The 21,178-nt window shown below is 39.6% G+C and overlaps 1 protein-coding gene across 2 annotated transcripts in view; it reads left to right on the plus strand.

Moving 5' to 3' along the window:
• GRAMD1C (GRAM domain containing 1C) overlaps positions 1 to 21,178 on the plus strand; it is a 51,123-nt gene that overhangs the window by 9,165 nt on the left and 20,780 nt on the right. For both annotated transcript variants that reach the window (XM_021549164.2, XM_077781222.1), the window contains exons 3-7: positions 8,644 to 8,728; positions 11,509 to 11,612; positions 13,389 to 13,484; positions 14,619 to 14,699; positions 20,993 to 21,111. In XM_021549164.2, coding sequence (XP_021404839.2) covers positions 8,644 to 8,728; positions 11,509 to 11,612; positions 13,389 to 13,484; positions 14,619 to 14,699; positions 20,993 to 21,111 — 485 coding nt within the window. The remainder of the gene's footprint in view (positions 1 to 8,643; positions 8,729 to 11,508; positions 11,613 to 13,388; positions 13,485 to 14,618; positions 14,700 to 20,992; positions 21,112 to 21,178) is intronic.

The raw sequence follows: 21,178 nt of genomic DNA on the forward strand, positions 1-21,178 counted from the left end.
ATGCTGAGCTGCCAGGTGCAGATGTACTCTTCAGGCTGGTTCAGGGATTGTAGCCTTCAGCAATACAGAGAGGAGGGGTGCTAGGCACTAAGTGCTTCTTTCCAAGCTGGTGTTTCCCTGGTGATAGCACTTTCCTCTGCCATTGTCTTTGGGACTTCTGTGAACTTAAAGTGATTTATGCTACTGCAGTCTGCTTCCTAAAATCAGTTTTGGTGATGGTGGTTTTATATTGGAGCTGGGCAGTTCTTAAATGTCACCCCTGCATAAGTTTTGTTTGCCCAATTGCTGCAGCATTTGTGTGCCTGTTCTGCAAGGCTAGGGTGTTTCAGCCTGTTTTCCAAGCTGGCATGAAAGCAGAGACTGGCAGAACTCTAGCTAGCACTGCTGGAGGGTGTCCAGAACCAGCTCTGAGCAAGTGGGTGAGAGAGGGGGAAGCTGTAGAGGTTTTGGCCAGGGATTTGTATGGTTTGGAACAGGCTGCAGGCAGCTAGAGGAGGGATGTGTAGGGGGTGTGTGTCTTCTGCCTCAGTCAGTTTTGGTCTGAAATGGAGCATATGCTTTGCTCTGCACTGTACGTGGCAAGCTTGAGATTTTTATCTCCAAATCAGAATTGTTATGAAAGTACATTGGCTTCACTGTTAAAGTGCTTTAAAACACTTGCTTGCAGAAAAAAAAATCCTGAATACTGCAAAACCATTGCTTCAAAATAAACAGAGGATATTCTCAATCAAAACTCTTTGTTTTTCAGGAAAAAAAAACATAGTACCAATAATGGCAAGAGACCTTCTTATAATTGATAAGAAGGTTATCAGTTTGTTTCCCAAGCACCTTGTTGGAAACAAGTGCCTTCAACTGAACCCTATTTCAGTGAAATGTGAAAATGAGGTAATTCTTGTATGACCTTGAAGGAGAAATTTGTGAGAGTTCCTCACATGTTGTAAGTGATATACGCTGTTACAAAATTCTTTCAGGTCTGTTCTACTGTTTTGATTTGTTGGTTTTTTGTTGTTGTTGTTTTTTCTTTAAGAACATTAAAAATTTAATCTCTAACTGGTTATGCAACTCAAAGTTCTCTGAAGAAATATCTTTCATATTTTAAGCTCTAATTTTCTTCTTGGGAAGGATGCCAGATTTTAAAATTCTTCACAAAAATGTTACCTTTGTTATAATTATATAACCTGATATTAGCAGCATAGTATTTCATAGGATTTTAAATTTTCTTGTCTGTCAAAATCATAATTGTAACAGCTTTGGTTGTGGATTTTCTAGGCTGTTTTTCAAGCCATACTCCACCACGTTTTGATATTCATACTTATATAGGTGAAGCTCAATGAGACCTGCATTCCCACTATTGGAAGGACACTGTGACTGGTGAGGTGTGGGAAATGACGGGGTCTTCTGTGAGCAGTAGTCAGTCAAGTTTGTTTTCTGTAATGGTCATATCTGTCAGCAGAACTCGGCCAAGTTCATTTTCTGTCAGCAGAAAATATCAAGAAATTTCATATCAAGTTCATATTCTGTCAGCAGAACTCAGCCCAGTTCATCTTCTACATGGGGAAATGCTTGTGATCAGGTCTCTCTGGTCAGTAGTTGATCAGAACTGCTTTTCAGGAAAACAGGTTTTCACCATGTCAATGCCAGGTCAATGCTGGCTTGGTGAGACTGATGTCCATCTCACTTGGTGAGAGCTGGGCTACTCCTGTGGGACACAGTGCTTTGATGTGTTGTACCCAGTCTTCAAAATAAATGGAAATAGTCTTCCTTTCAGAAGCACCTCATTCAGTCACTTTCTTGACACTGGGTGTCACATGTTTTCTAAGTGGGTGTCCAGTATTTCAGCAGCTCTCCATATTGAAATAGTTCTGAGGAGTTCCTTTCTATGTGGATTTTTGGAAGCTCCTGGTGTTAGTGGTAAGTCATAATCTGACTGACACTTCCAGTGTGCCTGTGCATATGTGAGAACTAGTTAATAGTAACACTCATTTTGGGATAACTAGGGACTCTGTCTTTAGCCTTGTTTTTGGGTTTTGTAGGCTTAAAAAACTACCCCTCACTCCCCTATTCACCCCAACCTTCCCCACCCCCAACAAAACTAACCCTTGGTAGATACAGTAGCTGGAGTATTTGCCAGTGGCCTGTACTTTAATATCCCTTTCTTTAAATTATACATACTGTATTTCCAACAGAAGAAAGACATAATTTCACCAAAGTTCTTCTGGATGGTACTGAAGGAGAATGCTGTTGTTTGTTTTCTGCTCAGTCACTAAGAAATGTTAGAGTTCCTTTCTCCTTCAGCCTCCAAAGAAGAGGAGGGGCTGGGCTGGCCACAGGAGTGGGGATATAATGGCCTTAGAGCACAGCCCTGTGCCTGCCAGTGCTTATGAGACTCCCCTCTCCACAGGTAAGGGTGAAAGAAAAAAGCATATAATGAATGTAAGGAAAATAGCTGTAGCTCCCTAAACATTTTCCTCTCTCACTGTGACTAGGAGCTTGTTCGCATTTCCTTGAGAGCATGGAAACTTTTGGAAAGCAGGCTCCTAAGGAATACAATGGCTGAGCAAACCCTGGCAACAGTTGCTTGGTTTCTTTTTTTTTTTTAATTGGTTGACATGCCTCTCATGACCTATCAACCAAATACAGCTGTGTGGATAAGCAGATGTGATCAGATATCTCCTTATTTAGGAAAAAAAAACAAACTAAAAACTCCCAAACACACACAACACCCCTCCCAAAACCAACAATAGTGAAGCAAAGTGGGCAATATACTGTGCACAGCACAGTAAATCACCCTAAGTAATGTCATGTCTTCAGGTCCTGTGAGAGGTTCTGTCCTTGTATAAGTTAAATGCTTCTGTCCTTCAAGAGAGAAAAGAACATAAGTCACTGCTAGTAAAGCTTTTGAGTACTCAATGATTGAAAATTGTTCCTAAACTTTTTTGTGATTTTGTCAAGAAGTGGTTAGTGAAAATAGATCACTGTAACAAAGTGGATCTTGATTGTTTACGTGTGTTTAGGTAAACTGAACAAGTCTGACACTTCCTACATACAGCCTAGTGCTTGCTGTCAGGAGAAGTGGGAAACTGTGCCCTGTAACTGCAAAAAGGCAGACTGCTAGTCATGTGGATGTGAGCTTTCACTGCAATTGTGTTCCTAAAAGCAATCTGTGATTCAGATTTATCTGTTTGTGGTAACTCCTGTAATGCTATATCCAGCTTTCAAGAAGGACACTGAAAATGAGAGGATTCAGAAAAGCCACAAGAATAAGTCTGAAAAAGAGCAATCTTTTTGCTGATAGGCTTGAGAAGCTTAATCCCTGCCTCAGAAGAAGATATGGAGTAATTTGTTTGCAATCCAAAAATCTTTCACAAAGATAAAGTTAACCTAATATATTAGCAGAACTATCCATAGGTAGGATGGATTTTTCCATCCAGAGTGACTTTTCATTAAAAAAGGTAAAATACATATTTTATTCTTTTCCAAAGAGAAATTTGGTCATTGCAGCTCTAGTTTTAAGGCTGGAGAGCTGTGGTTTGTGTATTATAGATTAGATTGGATGATTAATGAACTTTTGTGGACTGAAGAAATGGCTGCAGTGGGATCAAGATTTCTGTGATGGAAAGTCTTGTCAGACCTGGCACCTTTTTCAGGTGAAAGATCATCTTGGTGTGCCATGGGAAGTGTTCCTGTGTTAATAAGGGAGTCTGCCTGAATCTGTCTTGGAGGATGTGAAGTCCAAGTTTGTCTGCCTTACAGTGTTAAATGAGGCTTTTGTCCAGGGTTGTTAACTTGGTTCTCGTCTTCCCTAGTGAGGCTTTAATCTCATTGAAAGTGGGATCTTGGTATGTTTTGTTTAGTGGTTTGTTGGGATTTTTTTGGTAGGTTTTGGGTTGATATTTTCCCCTACTGTATCAGATAAGTTTAAAGAATATTTGCAGTATAGAGGAGTCTTGTATAAAATCCAGACTTCTCTCTGACTGGGTGTAGTTCTTCTGGAGGCTGTGTTCTTTTTCTTTCTCCTGATGCTAAGAAGGGTTTTATATGAATTTGAATGGGGAAGAAATTGTTACTCAATAGAAATGCAACAGCTTTTGCCAGAATACTTAATGTTTGTTTTAATATGCTAATGTAAAGGTAAAATGTACTTTTATCCTAATCTTACTAATACCTCTAAATTTGTTTTTGGCCATGTCTATAAGCTTCATAGGAAAGTACTTGTTGTTAGACAGAAGAACAAAGCTGTAATTTCTGTGGGCCATATTTTGATGGTTGAGTGAGGCTTCTGAGCATTAAAAATATGATAGCTTGGGCAGCTTGCTCATTGGCTTGTTTGATTCTGGGACCCTGAGCCTATGGTAGTAACTGATACAGAGACTGAAGCTCAGTGGGAGACATCTCTTGAAATCAGTTGATATGAGAGTCATTACCCCACTGGTGAGGTCAATTTACCTGCGATCGCAGCTGTTGTATTCATAGCTGCATGTCACAACTATAGATTGCAAATTGTCAGGTTACCTGGGTTTTGTGGTGTCTCAAAACAAAGGGAAAACACTGACAAAACAGATGCAGAATTATTGCTGTCATTAGAGATTGCTAAAAAATATGTACACCATTCTCTTGAAGTTGATTGCTTATTTGCATGCTTAGTGATATCTGCAATCAAATAATTTCCTAATGATTAGGGTTTTTGCTCTACTCCTGGGAGAAGTTGTTGCTTAATTTTCATCTGCAGTTTGCTAAATGGCTCAAATTGTTTGCAGTGGCTACAGTTTGAAGATGTAAATGTGAAGGGAAGCTGTTTTTTTTTAACAGGCTTCTGTCCTATAAATAACTCAGCTTAGTTCTATTTAAGTTTACATTTTTTTTCTGGACATGACTTTATATAGCTGTACCAGTCCATTTCCAAACAAGGTATGAGAATTATTTGGTTATGTGTCTCTTACATAACTGTTTTCTGTAAAACTTTCTGGTTGTCACTGAAAAGGGTTTTCTGTTTATGCTATTTTACAGGTTTCTGGTATATTTTGTGGCTTCAGATGGAAAATGCTAAGAAGTTATTGGCTGCACTTAATAATTTCTTTGGTGATTAAATACAGCATAGCCATAAATGCCTATGATTATCCTCAGGCCAAGTGTTTGCCTGATGACTTGTAATTAAACTTAGAAATTTGTATGTATTAAAAGCAAGTCACTGTTTTCATCTTGTGAGTGCCCTGCTACAACCTGTTTTATGCCTTTCCTCTTTTAATATTTGGTGCTAGATTTTGTAACTCGGAGGTGACAACCTGTTTCAAATGCTGCCATATTGTGGACATTACAGTAGTGATTAGAAGAGATGCTGTATTCATAGAAATGTCTTATTTTCCTCACTTTAAGGAAGTTGAAATTGCCAGTAGTGTTAAAATTGCCCCTTTTGTTTCCCAAGTGTTGAATCACCAAGCCACCTTGGTAGTAAAAAGTAGGTAAAAGTGCATATTTAAGTGAGCTAATTTTCATGCAAAGTAGGGAAAAGATAAGTTTCAATGTGCTCACATTTTTCTGCTGATTAGGTGAGGATTCAGAGAAGATTATGCATAAGTGTCCTAAGAGCTCAGTAGAAATCTACAATTAATAAGGATTTCTTGTAGTCCAGTCACTCATGGCAACACTTCTAAATGCCAGCAAGGGTTTCTAAGACAAGCTGCAGCAAGTTTGATGATCTAGAAGAATTTCAGTTCTACATAAAACTCAGTGTCCTGAGTCTGGATTCTTGGAGCTGTTGAATTGGCTGATTCAAGCACTGTTATAAATGTATCTGTAACCCTGTGATGCACCTATTTTCTTTAATTCCTTTTGTTTTACAAGCACAAAAATGCTGAACTTAAGCGCTCATATTGGAGAAACTACATTTATCCTAAAAATATTGCTTCATAAATCATGATTTCACAGACTGTGACTTTCATTTTCCTCTCATGGCAGACCAATTCTTTTATTCCCTATATGCTGGCATTGGCAACACAAGCCCAGACTTCAGTCAGCTGAGGTAGGACTGTGTGTAAACCATAGGGACTCTGGAACTACAGGTGGAAGCTTGACAGGTGTGAGTTAAGTTTTCATTGTTCCCTATGTCTCTTTGCAGAGTAATTGCGAAGAACTGTTTCTTCAAAGAAGTGCAGATATTGGATGCCTTTCTTGGATGATCAATTAAAAGTGTGCATTTCAGGGCAGGATGTTGCAAGTCAGGAAACCATAGCCCACCTACTTCAGCAGATTAGATGCTTTTCAAGAATGTTTTTATAATCACAGACGTAACAGAAATATAACTGGAGGCATTACAGTTTAGAGGAGACATGTCTAACATGTTCCTCTTCAGCTACACCCAAAGCTTTCATGTTTACTTTTCTCAGAAGGGGGGGGTGTATGTATTTTCTGTTTCTGTCCCTTGCTGCCTTTTTGCATTACAATGCTCAGAATATGAGTGGACAGCAAATATGTACTGAAACAGAAGTCAAACATAGACTTTCTTTTATTCATGGTAGTAGAAGGTAAATTGACTTTTTCTTTAAAAGCTGATCTGTGTCAGGGCAACTTTGCTCTCTCATGTGCTACATGCACTTAAACACTTGACTTTGAGATTGCACTTGTATTCTTGAGGCCTGAGAGCTCAGTTCTCAGGTATAAGATGCCAGACCATTGTAGGATGTAAGTGTTGAGTGGTGTTCAGGGAACATTTGAACTGCAAGAAGCAGGAACGTCCTCAGTGAAAAAGAGCAAAATGTGGGAATCTTGAGGAGGTGGGAGCACTGTATTTGCTCTAGTTCATAGAAAGGCCATCAAGCTGAAGATAAATCTGATTGTGTCCTGGGATTTTTTTGGATAAGCACAAATATAGTGAAAGGGTAGTGGCCAACTAACATGCTGCAGGAATGTGTCAAGAGTAAGCATGCTGCAAGGTCATACAATCAAAAGTGGTTCTTTGCCTCCTTTTTTCCTTCTTCCCCCACCCTAAATATAAATAGCAACTAATCTTACGGTGGAGATGGGTTTAATGGTAAATGTCAAGTTTTGGAGTAATACAGATGGTCAAGTAGAGAATAGCATCCATGTGCTTAAGATCTTTAGAAAAGTTTAAAAAAAATGTGGAAGAGGCTTTTGTAGTATATTAATACCTGGTTCTAGGAAAACTTAAAAGTGATTTCTTCCTGTAATAGCTTTAGTCCAGTTGAGTCATGGCCTTATACAGCATTTAATTAAGACTGCTTCTAAAATAAGTGTCCAATATCTGTTAAGAAAAACAATATGATCCTCTTATAACTGAAAATGAGAAGTAGGACTTCTATACAAAATATTTTCTGGAGAATGTGCTGAAGCTCTTCATTTGAATGGGAACAGGCACATTTGTTTATAAAAGTAAGGAGTTAAAGTCCATTGAGATAGTCCTCTTTGCTATGGGTTTACTGCCCAATTTGAATCTTACAAAAATCATAGACAGTGATTTTTTTTTTTTAATGAGGTGAACTGTAGAACATTATCAATTTCTCGAGGTCAGGATTGAAGGCACTTGAAACAGCATTCCATGTTTGGACTTGGGTGTTTATTATTTCTTATCTATATTACAGTCTCGCAACCTCGAGTTTGGCAACTTTTCATTAGCAAGAAACAAAATGGCTCCGATGTAGTTTCAAGGTCTTTTAAGGCTGAACTAAAACTAAACTGCCCAGTTAAGAAAGGACACCTAGATTATTTTCCCTTTTAACCCAATAACTGATCTCTCAAAGTCTGCAATGTGGACCTTTCTGTCCAATCACAAAACATCACCCAAACCCATGAAGAAGAAGGAGGTAAAGAACAACCTGCCTCTGCCCTAAAACCTTTATTTTGCTTAAGATTTATTTCTATATTCTAAAATCCCAAACTCTAAGTTTTCCCCCCTGTGATATTACACACTTCTATCCAACTACACACCTGTAATCCCAGTGCTATTAATCAATTTCAAAAACCTGTTCCACGACCTCAGGTCGAATGCGGTGTTCTCTTGAGGGTCTGTGCCTCTAAGCACAGAAAGTTTAAAATTCTCAGTATCCAGGATTCCAACAGAACATGACAGAAAATCAAGAAGTGATGGTGATGCTGCAATTCATTCTTACTGGAGGAAACTATTACCTTTATTCCTACAGATCTAGTTACAGCAACTGTTGAAAAATACAGTGCATTGTAGTATTCCTGAAGTGGTACTCCAAGAAGACATTGATGTTCTCTGTTGTGTCCTTGTGTTCTATTGGCCTCCATGAAGGCTTGATTTTTTTTTTTTCTGTCGCTTCTGTGTTGTGGCCTTGCTGCCTTTTCACTTAGTCTGTACTAGAATATTTAGTCCCAGAAGGGCTTTCATCACCTTAGGGGTGGAGCAGGTTGCTATCATAGCACTGTAATGTGACTTGTGACTGGCATCTGGCTTGATACAGGGAATAGTTTGGCCCATGCCAAATAAATAGTCTTACATAAGTAAGCATAAAGTTACAGTGATGATCACATTTAGATACCACCTATTCTTTATTGCTCTTCTGAAGTTCATTTGTTCTTCAAGATAAAATTACACGTTCAGTATGAAGACAGTTGATGGCTGAAAATAAATCTGTTTGCATAACCTTTCACTGTTCTTTGTTGCAGCTCTCAAGTTCCAGTTACAAATATAGGAGTGAGGAATTCAAGAGACAGTTTTCTCATCTGCCAGATTCTGAGAGACTCATAGTAGGTAAGAAGTAATCGCAGCAAAAGTCCTTGTCCTCTGTTTGGTGACTTCAGATTACAGTCATGTCAAAGTATTTTGTGTTTTTTATGGCAAATTCTGACTACAGGTAATCACTCCCTATTCTACTGTCTTTGAACTAGCATGAGATAGCTTCAAGGAAAGCCAGGTCCATCCTCTCCTCTACTGCCTGCTTTTTTTTGGGGGGGAAAAAAAAAAAAAGGGAATGTTGTTTCTGATACCCTGTTAACTAGGTAGATCATTCTTAGCAAAAACTTCCCCCTTGCTCCCTGGAACTAACACCCTTTCCCAAGGCACCTTGATTAATGTGACTTCTGAGACTGAGTGACGTGGGTGGTTGTAATTTAAAAGACTGTTTTTCAGATAAATGGGAGAGGAAAGAAGCACATGTCAGAGAATATCAAACTATGATGCATAACTTTTCTCAGCACTGAAATATTCCTTTTCCAGCTCTGTTTCTCTCCAGTGCAGAATTCAAAGAAGGCAAGCATGTAACCCAATCTCCTTTGCATAATGATGCACCTTAATTCCCTCCTTTATCGCCTGTCTATGTTGTATTTATGTAACAAATACACTGTATATTTTCATACAAAAGTGGCATTGTGACTGTTTAAAGTTCATTTCTCTTTTTATGTAACTTTCAAGGAAATTAATATTGAGAGGCTGTTTAGTGTATGCTTGCAGTATGCAAAGCAACAGCTCTGAAGCAGTTAAATCCCTGTGTCTTTTTCCAGCCTCAGGAGGCATTTATCCTCTGAAATGCCTTATGCATTTTTAAAATACTTCACTAGGGACGTAAAACAGAAGAAAGGATATTACTTCAAAGCATTGTTTTGATGTTTCTCCTTACGCTGGATTGATGCAGAAAGCCATGGAGCAAACTCTGAAGCAGAGTTTCAAAGAGACTGCATAGGATTTAGAGAAAGATTTAGTAATGGGTTAATCTCAATCTGTTCCATCAGAAGCAAAGCCACTACTTTCATATATTTTTTTTTTTACCCCATAAAAAGCAGTGTTTCCTTGAAAGGACTTTTTGCATCCTCCAAGCAAGGAGCTCTTCCTTTGCTTGGTGTAGAGAAATTTTGTACAGGCTTTACAGTGCTCCAAGAAGTGATTGCTTGCTGCTGTTCGTTAAAAGAATTGTTGCTGCTTCTGTCTTTAAAACAGCTGTTAAAATAAGCAGCTATTCTAGTGTAATGAGCACTGTATATAAAGATTATATAAAATATTATTAAAATTAAAGGAATTACTTAGACTGTCTAAATGGGCGCTTAAAGAAGTGCTATTATAATTTGCCTGAAAATGTTGTTTTCAAGCAGCATATTAAGTTACAGGTTCTGAAAACTTAAAAGGAGAAATGCTAATCTCTTCTGTTTGTTTTGGTATTCTCTTTTGTGTACGTAGATCAGCGTGGAGTTGCTCATCAGTTGCCCGGTGATAACCTTTATAGGTCTAAATCCCTCCTAAAAAACACAAGTCAGATGGAGGTTTCTTAGTCATGCTTTCCTCAAGTCCTTAACTTCAAACTCCTGTTGCTTTCCTCTGACAGCATTTTGGTATCTGATTGTTCTCAAACATGTACTTAGTTCTTTCAATTTAAGCTTCCCTAGTCCTACATGTAGTTACATCTCCAAGGGCTTGTATACATGCCTCATTTTTGTTACAAGAAAATTTATTTCCAGTTGATCATTTGAGGAGGAAAATGCTAGAGAATTTTAAAAATTGTAACAAAAGCTTCTGTAAATGCAGATTTAGTTTGAAGTTAGGATGCTGGGGAGACCTGAACTTCTTGATATTTGAACAAGAACTGTATTTACTATGTTCTTGTAGTACAGAAGATCAAAATTCTGGCTCAGACAATACTAGATATAAAGCTATTAGATACTTCTAAGGGTAAAATCACTAATATACATTGAATCAACACATACATTCTGCATATTTTCTACACATTAGGTAGCCTTCTTTAGGTTGGAGCTCTCAAAACTGGTCCATCTTAATTATCTAGCAGCAGTACTTCTGAAAATTCCTTTTGTATGATTCTTCAGGCTCTGAAACTGGGAAAGCTGAGACTTTTAAGAAATGCAACTAAATCCTCTGCTCTTGTTCTTAATTAGCAGGTATCTAATAATGGGTAGGTATAAATAGCAGGTATCTAATAATTACGTTGTAGATGAAATCTGTTTCTCCATAGGGATGTTTCAGTCAGAGACAGAATCATAAAAATGATAGTCAACTTCAGGAAATACCCCTTGCCTCAAGAACTGGATAGCTTCAATCTGCCTGTTAAGTGTCTCACTCTGCAGATAGTTTTAGCTAGTGTTGGATCTGTTTAGTAGAAAACCATTATCTTGCTACAACACATGAACTACTGTTACGTAGGAGTAGACAGTATAATTAATCAGTTGTACTGTAAAATGTTTTTGTATTCTGTTGTTTAGATGCTTTGAAGTTTGGCTAATGAATACTTCTCCCATGCACTCCTGGTCTTGCCTGACACCTCTTCTCTGAAAACCTAAGATAATGCACGGGGGTCGATAGACAGAATGCTGTCCTTACATGGATGTACTATCAACTCTGGCTTTGGACTATTCCCAGAACAATGGTCTGGGTGCAAGCCAGTACAAGTCTGCCTCTGTAGACTTTATAAAAGTGAAAGAAATTATTTTTTTATTGTATTGTAATACCCCGTCTCATTTTAGTTAACAGGTTTGGGTCAGCTGTGCTGCAGTCAGTGGGTGACTCTTGCTCTTGCTCTCTGTACACAGATTACGCCTGTGCGCTCCAGAGGGATATCCTGCTGCAAGGACGCTTGTATCTCTCTGAAAACTGGCTCTGCTTCCACAGCAACATTTTCCGATGGGAGACCACAGTAAGATCTCTTAGCTCATTTGGATTCCACCTTTTCCTTGTCCTATCCTATCAGGTTATAGGATTAGAGTCTCTCTGATCTCATCCTGTCAATCTCATACTGGTAACTCTGGGCTGTGAAGAAAAAGCCTGCATCCTCGAGTGGAAATTCAAATCCATTATATAAAATAAGAGTAGCAGCAGTGGAGGCATCTGAATGCTGAAGTAAGCCTGATCAGTCTGTCATTCAGCATAAGAAGTTAAGGAATTATGCTAAAGCTGGCTTTTTACATTTCTGGATGACAATTTGCCTTTCCTTACCATGCAAAGTTGTCCTATAAAGGAATGTAGCACATAACCTCCTACTGTAAGTCCTGGGTCATGACATGGTATGTGGTGTTGGCCTCTTCAAGAACTCTACAGCATTGAACCTTACTTGATTTAGCCTTACATGTAAATATCAGCATCTAAGAATAGCTGAAGGGAATTGATAAGTGACTTCTTCAACTTCTCATATTGTGGTCTGTGGCTTTCGAACAGTACAAGCAAAGGTACATATGTTGGCCATTTATTTTTGTCAGATAAGGTTAATGCGATCAAATTTATTCATTCAAACAGTTGTTGCATCTGCTGTAGAACTTGCATGAAGCAGTGAATAAGGAAGATAACCTAGCAAATAGAGGATGAACATGTCAAAATGTTTTGTGAACTATGAGACTGCTCATAACTTAAGTCAGTATTTGAGTGCTCTGAACTACACAGGACAAGCAACAAATAGCTTGTGTATTTAAGACTGTGAGGGTTGTAGAAGTTCTCAACTGAAATCCAAGGTTACTTTTGTCAGATGGATTTGATGATTGAATATTTCTTATTTTAGATGTGAAATTAATTAAAAAATAAACCCCTTGGAATGATACCCTTGAGTATATAAGCTGTTCAAAGACTGATTGGGGTTTTTTTTAATCCAAAACGGCATACATCCTGGTAACCTGTTTATGCCTGTCTAGTAGGGTGATATCTTTGGCAATACTTTCAGGGAATCTGAGCTCATCAGCTACAGTGGTAGAGCCAAGTTTGGGACCTCATTAGCAGGCTATGTTGTTGCAAAGAGAGAGGGAGTAAGTAGAGAACTTCCTGCTCACACAAGAAAAAACAAGTTAGAGCTGTATGTTCCTCTTTTCTCAAAACTGAATGGCAACACAGCATTATATTCAAGAGAAGAGGGGGTAGGCTGGAAGGAAGTGGCTTCTTGCAGTCAGTCAGACCATGTTTTTCTAAACAGAAACATTTCAGCTACTAATATACAAGTCAAACATGCCTAGGCAGGAAGAATTTCTTGCAGTAACTAGACTGCAAATAAAATTTTGAAAATGGACAATATTGTAAACTTCTGTGAGATAACACAGTCTATTATCTGATCTCTATCTGACCATCTATGTCCTGCTTTATGTATTTCTGATAATGTATAAATCCCAGCATTCTGATTGGGATTGACTTTCACATCTGTGACTTGAGTTTGGCTGGGATTATGGCTGGAAGAGTGGATGAAAAGAAGAAAGAACACTTACTTCCCTAGTACTAATGTGAAAGAAGAGGAGATGACTCTTAAGTCACCTAAACTTCTACTTTGAAATCCTTGCTGTTAAAGCAGCAAGTGGAGACAGTAATTGCCTTTATGATATCATCTGAATTGCATCCCAGGGTCTGGGGTTAGAGTTCTCCTTGCATGTTCTGTAACTTCTAACTTTTTAGTCATAAGTTATTTTTAATATGTCTTATTAAATATGTTTCTGCTTAGATTTCTATTGCTTTGAAGGATATCACTTTCATGACAAAGGAGAAGACTGCTCGTCTCATTCCAAATGCCATACAAATAGCAACAAAAGGAGAGAAGGTGAAAATCTGTTTTTAAATACATTCTTGATAAATGATAGAGTCCTGAACGCAGCACTTGTTCTAGTCTATATTTTCATAAGTAACTTCCCTGTCACATATTTAAATGTCATTGGCATTAGAAGGCAGACTTAGGTTTGGTCCCTGTGCATGTTTGCTTAGTAATTCCACTCCAGTTTGACTGCAGAATCCATTAGTGGTGTTGATACAGTAACCAGAGAGTAATAGTTTGTCTCACCTATTCAAAGGAAAACTAATTCAAAGCATGAATTCAGAATGTGCATTCTTCATACTAGAAAATATCAAAGTCACTGGATTTCAAGTACTCCTTGAAAACAAAAAGACTGGGATGTCATGGGTTTCGGGTAATAGAGAAATTTACCCCAGAACATGTGCTGGGAAATAAAGTTTTTTGAGTGTGTATTTGAAAAACTGAAAAGCATGATGTAGAGTCTTCTGTGCAATAGACTTTGTGATTAGTTCTTCTATAAATGCCTTGAAAATAGTAATTCTTGTCAAAGAAAAGACCTTTCCACAGTGAACCTGGAGCTGTTCTTTGGGAAGCCACTGTGGTTTATCATATGTGGCTGTTTCCTCTCAATTCATCCCATATTAACTTTCATTGACAAGGAAGGTAGACCTCTTTGCTAAAAAGACCCCAGCTTTCCAATGGGAAAGATTAATACTTGAAACTATGCATGTAATTTGATCTCCTATTTTAATTATTTTAATTTCACATAATCTTGTATGAAAATGTTAGTGAAAGGCTTATGTGGCAAAAGAATGGAAAATAGCTGTGGCCTGTAAAAAACAGGCATAATGTGTTTCTGATTTGTTCAACCTCCTATGGGAAAAATTTAAGTGTGTGTGAGTTGAGGAGGAGCTCTTCCTTTATGCCAAGGGTAGTCACATAGCCAGAACAACAAGTGTCTTCATATACTGTGTGGATATTGGGGAGAATACTCACTGAAAGTGATGCAAACTGTGGAACCTGAGGAATATGACCCCAGGTTTGTTGAATGTGAAATGAGGCAAGCTGTTACTGATGACCTTGGGATATTCAAGATACAAGGAAGCATTCTGAGATTCCTGAGAATAGCTACATGTGAGCTTGTTTTATATTTTTTCTCTGTAGTTTTTCTTCACGTCATTCAGTGCAAGAGACAGAAGCTACCTCAGCATCTTCCGTTTGTGGCAGAATGTGTTGCTGGATAAGGTAAGCTTGTCTGTAGCAGTACCTGTGGTTAAGCAGCCAAATAAACCTTTTCTAACGTAGACATATGTGCTTGTGGAGAATAAGAAACTAGAAGTTAGCTTTTGCTTTCTGACTTAAAATTCTAATCTGATGTTCTGCTTTGGTTCCCTGTACTTTAGATCACAGACGAATTCTCATTTTTTCCTTCTCAGACTGCCACCTACAACTCTGCTGTTGAAGGAGCATTTTGTCTTTGCACATAGGTTGCATGTTTCTCTTCACTATGAGCTCAAGCATATGTTACTAAATTGATATGCATTTGCTTCACATTTTCTGTGCCTAATTTGTGATCAAAAAGGCAAAGGGTTTTCTCAGTGAAAACTCCCAAGGAAAAAGGCCAAAACTCCTCCTCAGATAAATTAGCTGAACCTTTGCCAGCCAACTCATTACAACTCTGCTGACCTTGAATAAATGCAATAAATGCAGGCTGTATGATATGGAAGTGTATTTTGGCAACTTCAGCTAGTTAGCTTGATTTATATTGCAATTTGTGGATACTTAAGCAGATCTTTCTAAAAACAGACTGACACTTGCAGAACATCACTGTAAGAAAGACAATTTCTATAAACCAATTCCTTCCTGTTTGTGTCTCTCATTGTTTAAATATTTCAATTCAGTTGCAATTACACACTGAAATATCCATGTATAACACTGCAACAATTCCCAAAGGTTTAAAGCTGTTGTACTACTTACACATAGTAGCTACACTTTTTTCTTTTTGTTGGATGAATTTTAGGTCAGACTAGAGGCACTTTTTATAAAAAAAGCTGCTGAAAATAAAGAGAAGTGCTAGTTGAGGTAAAACCAATGTTTCTTGCAAATGTCTTGTCCCTCAAATCAAATACTATTTAATTGTAACTTCATAGCCATCTTGTCTTGAACCAAGCCACAAGGTACTTTGTCACCTTTTGACTGTAATGTGCAACTGGAAGTAACCTTGCTTTCTTTCATTGTGCCAAGTTTGTCAGAAATGGCACTTATGTCATTCAGCTGATTAGTTTGTGGTGCTGGAGGGTTAATGTATGGACATTCAGGTATACAAACCTATCCTAGGGCTGGAACAGAGGTAACAAGCTTTGTACTGTTCAGTATTAGTTTTTCTTGTGTGTTTCTTCTCTGTGACACTGAAATGAGTGTCACATTAGGATCAATTTTTCACTTTGGAGCAATGGCTAAAGGATAGATAAGAAAGCAGGAGGCATGGATTGCATTCAAGATGAGATTAATTAAGCCAGCAGGTCTCAGGAACCAGTGCATTAGAGTAGCTTGGGAACTATCATTATTTCTATTAAATCTTGCTGTTAGCTTGCTTTCATCCTCACTGCAATATGTTGAAAGATAAACCCGTTTTATGAAAATTTCTGCCAGGGATTCTCCGTTGTAAAATGGAGCATGGTCATGAGGTGTATGTAGGGCTTTTTAATGTAGCATCTTTGGAACTCTTATTGAAACAGGATTTCTGTTAGGTTGAGCTCCTACTTCTGAAATGTTGTTATGACTTCTGATTCTCTGCTAGAATGTGTTTGAGTCACCTGTCAGCCTTCTTTAGAATATTCTTTACTAGATAAAGCTAAGAGGGGCATTGTGGAGTTGAAAGAAGAAACTGAAGTTGCTGGAGCTGGATCCACTGACACTACTAGAATGACAGCTGTCTACTGAACTAATACTAAAAGAGAGCCCTTGTGTTTTCAATAAGTTTTGCTGTTTTCTGCCCACCATTCCAATGTCAGGAACAGCATACATTTGGAAAATGTCTCATATATCTGAGGCCCTGCCATGGTATGCAGTACCTGAGTATGTGCAGTTTGGTCTTCCTGGCTTCAGTGATCAGAGGGATGCCATCAGAATTTGTAAGGCTTTTGACAAAAAACAAATCTCACTCTGGAACCAGTTCCAAAAAGAGCTGGTTTTAATGTTTCCCTGCAAATAGCTAAATGTTTTAATGCCTGTGAATAGCTTGTTTATATTCTGGAGCACATCTGCTAGACCTGGAGATGACATCCAACTGTTAAATTATGAAATAGAGTTGCCATCAGAAGTACAACTCTGACTATAGGTGTCACAGTGCTGGTTTGCACCACCTGATGGTGAATAGTCCCCAATTTTCAGGATTTGGATCCAGGGGACTGGAATTACATTTGCTTCAAATCATGTCAGTGCAAAGTTAATTTTCAGTCCCTGGCCTCTTCAGCACTTCTGGGCATAGATTTTGTGCTATGAAGTCTCACTTCTGAGGAGTGACCTGTCTGCTTTACCTGATACACCTTAGGCTTTCACCACCTGCAGAAGTTGTCTGTGGGGTCAGCCTCATACCCATTCCCAGATCTCCATCTGGTGGCCGTTCTGCCTTGTACCTCCCAAGTATTGCATGTAAAAGGACTACTTGCTCAGCCACCTAGGACAAGTCTGCCTTTTTGTTAGAAGTGACTTTCACTGTGCAAGAAAACCAGTTGCATGCTATTCTGTGCCCAAACTTACTTCATCCATCAAGATGATTTCCCCCAACTTGGCACCACTGCTCTGACAGGATTCCTAGTCCCTTTTAGCTGAGTTAAAATTCTGTAGCTCATGACTTCTTCAGACCTGCTCAGAATACACTATAGTGTGTTTGGTGCCCTTCAACTTTAATTCCTCTGCAAATCAGTGAGTACTTTCCTCTTAACATGGGTCTTTCTTTGGCTTTTTATTATTTAAATGTCCATGCAAATACTTTTTTTCTTTGAAGGAAAATTCCACTTTTATTTTTTTTCCATCCCTGTTTCAAAATGTGTGCAGAGTGAGTCTGGTAGGCTTTTACCTTGCCATTGTGTTTTAAATTATCTAGCATCATGGAAAATAAGGAATCATTAATGCAGGTCTGGAAGAGACATGATACCGGTCTTGATAAAACAGATAGCTGCTTCTACATCCACTGCAGCTTTCAATAATACTTCAATTTCTAAAATCAGCCAAAAATCCTGTTTTGCAGTGGGCTTTCCAGATTGGCACAAGAAATTTATTCATGGCTGCTATTGACAATAAAAGCAGTGCCATTCACAGTTTTGCTTTATTTTCCTAAACCTTATGGGTGTCAAATATCCCTCAAGTTTAAGGGAGAGGGAACAAATTAAAATGTAATTAGGCAGGTCATTCAAATCCCAAACAAACACAGTGCTCCTTATTTCTAATGGAACAAGATCTTAACTTAATCGGTCTCAATTCCCATGAGTCCTCTGCCTTAGAGTTGGATTTATTTTCCTATTGTTCTTCTTATGCTTTGCTGGGTAGAGATTTGCACCTGTCTCCTGAGACGTTGTAGCAGGTAAGTCTAGAGGTGTGAGAAGGGACCAGAATTTCTGATCAGCTGGGCTTCTTGTGGCAAGTATCTCCCAGGACGGCAGTTCTGCCTTCCCCAACAGTTTCTCAGGGAAGGTTGTGAAAAGAGAGATGCTTATTTGCACCTTTGTGTACAAGAAGATTAATTTAAGATATGAAAGACTTGGTTCGATTCTGAGCTTCATGTTTAGGCAATTAGAGGGAGAGTTTGCTGTTTCCCTCCCATGTTCTGCCAACAGAGTTCTGTATCAGAGTTGCCTGGCAGGAGTTTGGTGTATGGTGAGGGTTGTCTTTTTAGTCAATTTGTATGGCAGGTCTTGTTCTTATTTCTGCATTTGTCCATAGAGACTAAAAATCATCAGCTTTGCTTCTGTCAGTGGTACTCTGTAGTATTGCTTGTGCCATGACACGGCTTTGTCTTGCATTAAGCAAAGTATTGATGATTTGTGCTCTGCTTGAAAAGACAAAAATGTATCCCAGCTGCTTCTTGTGGCCTTTGTTTTTGTATACAGAGAACTGAGGAAAAACCCAGTGTAGACCATCACCTTGAATGGGCAAAGTAATTCACGTTTAGATTTTGCCTTTCAAGCTTCAGAGCTTCTCTCAGCCACCTCTCAGAAGCAGAAGTCTGACCCAGAAAATTTATGCCTTTCTTTGTTTTCAGAACTGACTCTTTCTGATACAATAAAGCAAGTCTCGTTTGATCTTGGCTTGTGACCATTAAGAACTTATTATATCTAGCTGAGCTAGGAATAATTGAGCAGAGTGCAAGAATCCTGTTTTAGAAGCAGAAGTTGGTAAGATTGCTTTTACAAAACAACAGGAAACAGCTTTACAGATTCCTTTATAGAAGCTGAAAAGCTTCTTTGCTTTCCTTGAACTATTGAGCTGACCATAAAAGAGCAAACTGATTTGCCCATAGACAGAACATACCAGTGAATTTAATTAGCAACATTAGATCTGTGTCCTTATGACTGGTAATCAAGGGCATTTGCAATAGTGGGCAACAGAAATTAAAATGGCTTTATTTCTGTAATTTGATTCCTTAGTTGGAAGGTGTGCTAGCTGAAGATTCACCTCAGTCATATTTTGAAACCATGTAATGCCCACCCCTATTTTTGGCCATTTAATAAGAACAGCTGTAGGTAGTTTTTTTTTGTTATGAGTTTATTGCTTCAGAAGACAAAATGCATGGGGAAAGTAAGGTCAGCTGTACGTGGATGCATGTTTCAACACTGCATTGCTGTGTAGAACAAATCCGCGTGCAGAGGGAGGCTGGCATTAGCTGCTATGACCCTTGCTTTATAGCTGTGTGTTTTGTGTTTTATTGTTTACTTTGCCCTCGCTAGGATTAAATACCTTGAAACTGATCTCTGCCAATAGGGTGCTTGTTGCCAGCTGCTTTCTGAAAAGCCCGAAAAAGTGTTGTGCTGGAAAATACCCGAGGGAAAAAAAACCCTTCCTCGTCTCCCGAGTTGGGCTGTTTGTAGCGGCCCTCGGGGCAGCGGCTCCCGTGCGATGCGATGCGGCGCGGAGCTCCCGCAGCCGGGGCCAGGGGGCGGCGGGACCTCCGCGGGCCCCAGCCCGGCGGCGACGGCCGGGACGCGCTCTCTCCCGCCCGCGCCGGCCGCGGCAGCCGAGGAAGGCGCGGCCCCGGCCCCGGCCGGGTCCCGGCGCCGCCGCCCAGCAGGAAGTGGGAGCGCGGCGGCTCCCGGCGGGAGCGGGGCCGTGCCGGGAGCGGCGCTGCCCCGCGGAACGCGCCAGGTGGGTCGCGCAGCGGGACGGGGCGCCGGCAGCTCGGGCAGCGCCGCGGCGGCCGCGGGCGCGCGTTTACATCCTGAGCGCGGGTCAGCTCCTCCGTGCCTGCCTAAAATTGCGGTACTGTAACTAACACTCTACACGTGAAGCAAGCGGCTGGAGAGGATAATTTAAAGGATCGTTAAATAATGTATGGGTATTTAATGTCATCATTTCATGCAAATAGTAAGCATTACTTGTGTTACTGCCTCATTAGCACAGTCCTGTTCCCTTGATCAATATGGATGGTGACCAAGGCACATTTTCCAGTGTGGTGTCTCCTGTTTTAAGATTGTTAGTATTGCTCTCTGAGCTCTATTAAATAGCGAAACCTTTTATTTCCTTTCTTTCTATTTTTTTTACATCCCCCCCCTCCCCCAATCCCTTTACAGCCGAGGTGGACTTTGAAACTCATTGCTTACTTTGTAGATATGAGTGTGCCATACTATGTTCACCTCCAAGCTTTCCTGACGGTTTAGGAGAACTTAAATATGTCTTGGTATGTGTGGGAATTCGTGGAACAGGACAGATATATTGTAGAGGAGAAGATTTAGTTAGTTATGAGTCAAGGTAATCCTGAAGAAAAACAACTATTTTTTCATAAAGAGGATGCTGGTGGTACAAAGAGAGGACCTCCTGTCCCACCTTGGCAAAGTGGACAGTTGGCTGACCTAGACACCAGTGTAGTGACTGAAATACTAGCCTCCCACAATTTGTAAAGTACTCGGAGCATCCTCAGGAAACAGGTGGGTGTCTGTTAAGCAGTTTGTTCAGAATCAAAGAGGTAATTACTTACCTTGTGCCATATCAAGTGAAGTTTAAGATGGAGGGATCTTGAAGGTATCTGTGAAAATATTGGTGACATGTGAAGAAGCAAGTAATGGCTACGAGTGTGTTTTCTTAAAATGATGACTTTTCTTATGCCTGGTGTTATTGGTTGAACGGCGATGGGAGTATGGAGTAGGCAGGAGTACAGTTGCCCAAAATGCTGAAACCCAATCTCGGAACATGATACCTGAATGCTTTCAGTCCTTGTCAGAATTGAGGTTAAAGGCTGTGGCGTAATTCAAACTTGTTGCTGTTTTTCCTCCAGTGCCTTACTGTTCCATACCATGGTTCTTGACTAGTTTGCTTTGTTTCAGAGGCTGACCAAGCAGGAATTCTGGCAGCTGGTGCACCAGAGCTATGGCTCTGAGCTGGGCCTGAACAGTGAGGAGATGGAGAGCTTTCACTCATCTTCTGAGGACAACGGGCAGTCTCGGTAAGGAGCGGCTGTACAGCCGATTGAAACACCTGGGGAGAAGCAGTGTCCTCTTTCTTAGAAACTC

This window comes from Lonchura striata, chromosome 2 (genome assembly GCF_046129695.1).
Source record: "Lonchura striata isolate bLonStr1 chromosome 2, bLonStr1.mat, whole genome shotgun sequence".
Classification (NCBI taxonomy): domain Eukaryota; kingdom Metazoa; phylum Chordata; class Aves; order Passeriformes; family Estrildidae; genus Lonchura; species Lonchura striata.